At 41.9% G+C, this 7,263-nt stretch overlaps 1 protein-coding gene across 1 annotated transcript; it reads left to right on the top strand.

Moving 5' to 3' along the window:
• Positions 1-1,671, top strand: LOC139472393 (uncharacterized). Its single transcript, XM_071254867.1, has 3 exons — positions 1-73; positions 495-542; positions 1,316-1,671. The coding sequence occupies exons 1-3, from the start codon at positions 1-3 to the stop codon at positions 1,669-1,671; spliced, it is 477 nt and encodes a 158-aa protein (XP_071110968.1).
• The last annotated feature ends 5,592 nt before the right edge of the window (positions 1,672-7,263 follow it).

Genomic DNA, 7,263 nt, shown 5'->3' on the forward strand with positions numbered 1-7,263 from the left:
ATGGAAATGAGGTACATCCCCATCGTCATCCTGATTGCCTGCTGCTGTAGCCTGGCAGGATGCAAGTCACTGCGTAAGACATTATGGACATTCCATCTACAATTCGCCGCCCAAAGCGCCACCTAGCGCAGGAAAGAAATCCCAGATTTCCCCTTAAATATGTTTCTAGGTTTACCAGCTCATTCCCATTTTCTTGGGTTTACCACATTAAGATGCCTGGCTGTGACATAATTAAAAATGAACAGAAAAAAACTCAAACTCAAATACTGTTCAAAGTGACGTTAAACCCAACCCGCTGATTCACTTGTTAAATATACATGTACACTTGTATTTATAAAACAATAATGTATATCATGTGTAGATACAGGCTCGTTTGTATAGAAAATTAAGGGACCAACATCATTAGAGTTGTACATGCATACAATGGCTGCATGTATTGGTGATTATTACCATGACTTGTGATATTAAATATCTAATTATTTTTCTGATGCCAGGTAAACGGAGATTTGCACAACAACAACAACCACAAGCCACAGGCCAGTGTAAGTACGTCTACCCCTCACACGATAGAACCTTTTCGGGAACACCTGGTGTCATCACTGATTTTCAGTGATCCATTTTCATAATTTTCACAGGCCCGTGTAAGTACCTTTACCCCTCACACGATAGAACCTTTTCGGGAACACTTGGTGTCATCACTGATTTTCAGTGATCCATTTTCATAATTTTCACAGGCCCGTGTAAATACGTCTACCCCTCACACGATAGAACTGCATACGTTGTACGTGCAATAGTTTTCTAAAAATGCTTACCCTTTTCGAGAATACCTGATGTCATAACTGATTATCAGTGATCCATTCATATAATTTTCACTGCTAATATGGAATCTTTTTCGGCGGATAAACGAGACATGTAATTCTCAGGCGTTGACGTTTTATATAAATTACTCACAGTATATACCAAACAATTTGTTGAAAATACTATTTGTATTTGTATTAATCCATACACGACACCAGGGTGTAATAAACATGCGTATTTCGTAACCGTAAGAAACCTCTGCTAAAAGCAAAGTCCGTCGTTCGATTCCGACTATATCTGAAGCATTGGTTTATGAATCACTATCAATTAGTGTAGGTGTTTTGCTTAAAGCTGAGCACCAATCATAAACACATGCAAAGGCAAGTCAACTGTTCACCCGAAGAAAGCAGGGAACATATGGTACAAGTCAAAATAGGGACTTTCATCGACATTTACTCACACCTTACAATGACAATTGTCAGAACATTCTATCTGACCTCTGTCCTTTTAATTTCAGATTCGGGAAACATTGACCTAATAAGCCTGCTTCTTCAAGGTCAAAGTCAAGCCCAAAGTCAGAACGCTTCGGTGGGTGGCACCACATACTCTTTACAGAATCCATCACCTGTACCTGTCTATCAGCCATACTATGCCAATTATCAACAAGGGATGTCTCCGTACCAGAAGCTCCTCCAGTACTGGGTCATGATGAACAGAATGTACATCCCTGGCATGCAGATCACCAACGACCCTCGCTTCCCCGGAGGCGGTGTGGTCACTGCAGGTGATGGCAGAGATGGCACGGTCGTCAACCGTTACGGCATGCGGGCCACCGTTGACGGCACAGATATTTCTTGGGATGGCGGATGGTGAATTTGACAGTTTAATGTTTAGGCTAGTTATGTACTATTGCCATTTGGCACTTGTCTCAAAGCTACGTGGCCAGTCATTCCCGTTTCTGAGACTCGTCGAAGTTTTGTTTCATATATCTAATATCGGAAAGGTTTGCGAGGAAATCTTTTGAATTAAGAAATATGAACTCGTTCTAACGCGTGTCACTCGGCTTTCATTAGTACCATCTACATTCCATTACTCCCTTTATACATTACCTAAGCATAAATATGTCCACAACTACCACAGAATGGTAACTTTCCATAAATAATGATGTTTTTGTTTCATTGCTGTCCACATATTCGTCAGGGTATTTAATCTACTACCATTAGATAGTCCAGCTTGGTGCTGTTATGTTTAATTTTATAAAGCAAACGGTTTGTGTGTTGAGTGATCACCTCAGTGCAAGTGGTGATTAAGACGTATATGGTATCCACGGAATTTTGTCTCTTAAGTCGTAACATCCATCCGTGGCAAATTGCAGTTTAATTTTCTGTTCCATCTCTGAAAGTGCCAACATATGTGTACATCGGCGACATGTGAAAAACGTATGATGCGTTCACTGTAAGAGATCACAGTGACATTTAGCTCCTTTCGAAATGTCCTCTTGTGTTGATAAAATGTATTTTGACAAACGACATTTCATTTCAAAGGGCCTTAATCATTCTTTATCTTGTACAGTTATGGATAATAAAGTGTTGTTTTTTTATAAAGATCGTTTATCATAGTTTGTATTTGACACCTCTCGTATAACTCTCCTGTTTTCATTTGTTTGCGGAATGATTACATAGATTATTCAGAATGACAAGGATCATTTGTTTAACAGAAAACATAATAATGTAACAGTCCGTCTAAAGAAGCATGATAAGATGACAATGAGTTCCGATCATCCGCTGAAACACAATCTACCAGGCGTAAAGGTAGAATAACAGTGAAACTTAAATGAATGGATCACTGAAAATCAGTGAAGACTCCAGGTTCTCGCGCCAAGGGTGAGGGTGTCCTGCCCTAAGTGTATCATCCGCCTCCCACACAATGGTAGTGAGAAACGTGTTCGTCAGGTGCCCGACCCGCAGAGAAGTGTTCTTGCCATACGACCGTATATAAACATTCAAGAGCGGCGGTTCGCCCCGATTATGTTTCTAGGTTTGTCAGCACCATACACGTGCTCGGGGGTTTCACCAAAGTGGTAAAGTCTGAGACCTGCATCACTTCAGGCCTTACCCCCACATTAAGCTGACACGCCGTGATATAACTGGAATACTGTTCAAAGCTGCTTTAAATACACCTCACTCACTCATTCAAGTGATGACCCAATGACTGTCAGACTACAGTAGACATTTACATATCCATCTGTTTCAAGATAAGGAATTTTACAGACAATTATACGTACTTATACGAGAATTTATGGATATCAACTTCTTTATTATGAGGAACACAACGTTTTGGAGTATATTCTTACTCCTTCATCAGGTGAATAAATGCTATGAAGCAGAGAACATATAGCATTTATTCAGAGCAAGTATTCACCTGATGAAGGGGAAAGTATATACTCCGAAATCTTGTGTTCCTCATAAAACAGAAGTTGAAATCCATAAATTCTCATCCTTATGTGTATCACTTCTTAATGCCTTTCAAAGACTTCATATGTTTCATGATAATCCCTCGATTCACATGTGTAATTGTGATTCTCTTCACCATTGCTGACCATACATTACCTTATTTAAATGTGAATGTCTGTGCCCTGACTGGTTGAAACAGTGTCTGTGATCGCAGCTCACTTCTCTGGACCTCTCATTGGGTATGATAAATGGTCTTGATAAGTATCATTTGCAAAGTTGGAAACCGTTCAATTTGGCGCAGGCGTCACGAATACTGCATCAATTTTAATTTCGCTTCATTAATATTTATGAAATGATTCGATTTAGTATGTTGTTCACTGTATGTGAGGTGTGTGTGTGTGTGTGTGTGTGTGTGTGTGTGTGTGGCTGCTTGCACTAGTCCGGACTAATGCCGATTTTATCATGCTAGCTCGCTGAGATACCATGCCTCCATTTACAAGAATACCACAATCAGACGAAGTATACTGACTCCGAGCCGACGAGTTCTTGTTTGAGCCCCTTAATGCTGACCGCCAGACAGGGTAACAACAAGTCCGTCTTTTAACGTATTTGGAATGACTCGGTTTAGGATCGAACCCCGGACCTTCCGCTCTCCGGGCGGACACACGGAGGCGGTCTATTCTCTGTAACCAAAACATATAATAGAAAAGAATATTTCAATTCAGTCGTCAGTGTAACAGGGCGCTATGATGTAATTCAGTAAAGAACTTTCTTTTTTGTTCCTGATTGACACAGTCTAAAGTAAATCCAGACAACAAAGAAGCACAATGTTTGCACGTGCCTGAAAAAAATCGACGGCGACAATAAACGAGAACTAAACACGTCCGTCTGAAGCCTGTAACTACAATATTAAGGCGCAACAACCCACAACATGACATTAAATTAGGAAAATGGCACCAGATTTAAAACAAAAAAGACATCTGGTGTCTCCATTGTAATTGCAATAATTCATGAGTAGAGTTATTCGGTGCTTAAATTTGTGGCAGCTCGAAAACCCTGAGGCATGGACTTGTTAAAGTAAGTTGTCTTGCCGGTTGAAAGGGTATTGACTTGTACGCCATTTTCGGGAAAAACGCCAGACATATATATCTAACTGAATGTCTGTGTTTTGTCGAGGGAGAGGGTGGGGGCGATTGTTAGACTCGTGGTTAAAACGTTCGCTCCTCACTCCGAATGCCCGCATTCTCTTTCCTACAAGGGAAAACATTTCACGTACTCATTGTAATTGCACCAAAGTGGTAAACTTCCGGGACCTCAGCATTACCTTTTCAATGAACTCTTGTAGGTTTTCAGGTGAGGTGAGGTGAAATGGGGTTTAACGTCGAGTCCAAGATTATTGCACTTATATAGCGACGTGCATGTACGTGTGTGTGTTTGTGTGGCTGCTTGTACTAGTCCGGACTGATGCCGATTTATAGTGGTAGCTCACTGAGATACCATGCCGCAGTTTAACATGAATACCCCACTCAGACACAGTGTACTGACTCCAAGCCGACCAGTCCTTGTTTTAGCCCCTTAATGCCGAGCGCCAGACAGGGTAACAACAAGTACCATCTTTTAACGTCTTTTGGTATGATGCGGTCGGGGATGGAACCCCGGACCTTCCGCTCTCCCACAAGACCACGGAGGCGGTTTATAGGTTTTCAGAGTATAGTTTGCAAAGGGCAACGGGCTGTCTGCCACATTCAAGTGACATGACCGAAAATATGTACAAGTCCAATGTGCAGTTCTTAAAGGCGTTCACGTTAGAAAATACATGTATTGTACTCTTTTAGTGGGGATTTCACTGCTATGTTGAGTTATGGACTCGAGACTCACTCACTCACTTACTCACTCGACCACTCACTCGATCACTCACTGTATTATTCATAAAAGCTTGACTACCCAATTCAGACACAGTATACTGACTCCGAGTCGACCAGTCCTTGTTTTAAGCCACTTAATAACGAGCGCCAGACAGGGTAACAACGAGTTCCATCATTAAACGTCATTTTGGATGACGCGGCCGGGGATCGAACCCGGGACCTACCGCTCTCCGGGCGGACGCTCTACCACTAGACCACGGAGGCGGTCCAAATCAGTGATGACACCAGGTGTTAGCGAGAGGGTAAGCAGGTCCTGTTCTGGAGCCACACCCCAGTATTCCTGCCAAGGGAAGCGCAAATACTATCTGGTGTATATCATGCAGCATCTGTAAATCACAACATATGCAGTGTCAGGTATGACAGGTGTGTGCCCTTTGATCTAAAAAATGACAATGTGACTTTATTATGGTGAAAATGGCTCAGGTTATAACCCTCATGGGCGTAAACCCACAGCCACATAACTCAGCTTTCACGTGGAGTCTTACATCACATAAATATGTTAGCCACACCTGTCGGTGCATATTAGTTTTCTGATCACATGAAATTCCTTCTTTGTCCCCATGTCAAAGGTGGCGCTATATAAGCATAATTATTAAGAGTGCTCGTAGATATTTGCAAAAGCACATGAGGCCTGGAAGGAGATTGAGGTGGGTTGTTTATATATCGGTATATCCTGGTACTAATATGTGTTTGTTTACCTGTGATCATAACGCTGTATCTACATGCATGGTATGATACGTTGGAGTCTGTTGACGTACGTGTACCTCAAACATCTTAAAATTGCTTAATGAAAGTGTTTTCATAATGGCAGGATATTCCTGTGTTTTGGATATTCCTTTGATGTTAACATTTTTCATAATAAACATGGGAAGTCACAGGTATATTTCACTAGTCGGATCGGGTGGTCAGGCTTGCTGATTTGGTTGATGTCATGTCATCGTATCCCAATTGCGTAGATCGATGCTGATGATGTCAATCACTGGATTGTCTGTTCCAGTACGTATGGCAGGTTTCTAATCTAGTGTTTTTGAGGTTTGTTTTGTTTTGTTTTGTTTGTTTGTTTGTCGCCGCACTCAGCAGAAGCAGTGGTAGTTGTAGTTGTAGTAGTTGTAGTAGTAGTTGTTGAAGTATTAGAAGTATTAGTGAGTTATTCAGTATTCCAGTTATATCGCGGCGTGTCAGCTTAATGTGGGAGGAAAGCCCGAAGTGATGCAGGCCTCAGACGTTTCCCACTTCGGTGAAACCCACGAACACGGGTATGGTGCTTACAAACCTAGAAACATAATCGGGGCGAAACGGGATTCGAACCCACAGTCAAAGGTTTCTGGCGTGCCCAAGGGACGCACCTCTGCACAGCGAATCGCGGCGCCTTAGACAACTAGGCCACCCGTGGCCCCCATTAGTAATAGTAGTTGTAGTAGTAGTAGAAGTAGTGAGTGAGTGAGTGAGTTGTGTTTAACGCCGCTTTTAACAGTATTCCAGTTATATCACGGCGTGTCAGCTAAATGTGGGAGGAAAGCCCGAAGTGATGCAGGTCTAAGACGTTTACCACTTCGGTGAAACCCACGAGCACGGGTATGGTGCTGACAAACCTAGAAACATAATCGGGGCGAACCGGGATTCGACACAATCATAGGTTTCTGGTGTGCCCAAGGAACGCAACTCTGCACAGCGAATCGCGGCGCCTTAGACGACTGGGCCATCCGTGCCCCAGTAGAAGTAGTAGTAGGAGTAGTGGTAGGAGTAGTGGTAGTAGTAGTAGTAGTAGTAGTAGTAGTAGTAGTAGTAGTAGTAGCAGAAGTAGTAGTAGGAGTAGTGGTAGTAATAGAAGTAGTAGTAGTTGTAGTTGTAGTAATAGTAGTTGTTGTTTTCATATAATACCATAAACGTAGAGCTAAGAGTGTTCATATGATGTTATTTGAATTTCACTCTTAGTAACCTTATGGTTCAATATCTGAATACTTTAATCGTTTGAGTTACGTGATTCTGAAAAAGCGATTGTCATAAGAACATACACATTCTGTCACAGTTACTTCTGTATCTGTATATACGGGAAAAGGATTTAATTTCCATTTGTTTGTTTCAGG

The sequence above is a fragment of the Haliotis cracherodii genome, unplaced genomic scaffold (assembly GCF_022045235.1).
Source record: "Haliotis cracherodii isolate W230 unplaced genomic scaffold, xgHalCrac1.p SCAF_24, whole genome shotgun sequence".
Classification (NCBI taxonomy): Eukaryota; Metazoa; Mollusca; class Gastropoda; order Lepetellida; family Haliotidae; genus Haliotis; species Haliotis cracherodii.

Excerpts from the sequence above, each read along its gene's own strand:
- LOC139472393 (XM_071254867.1), top strand. The coding sequence starts at position 1 with ATGGAAATGAGGTACATCCCCATCGTCATCCTGATTGCCTGCTGCTGT. Across the intron at positions 74-494 it reads GGCAGGATGCAAGTCACTGC|GTAAACGGAGATTTGCACAA; the intron begins GTAAGACATTAT and ends TTCTGATGCCAG. Across the intron at positions 543-1,315 it reads ACCACAAGCCACAGGCCAGT|ATTCGGGAAACATTGACCTA; the intron begins GTAAGTACGTCT and ends TTTTAATTTCAG.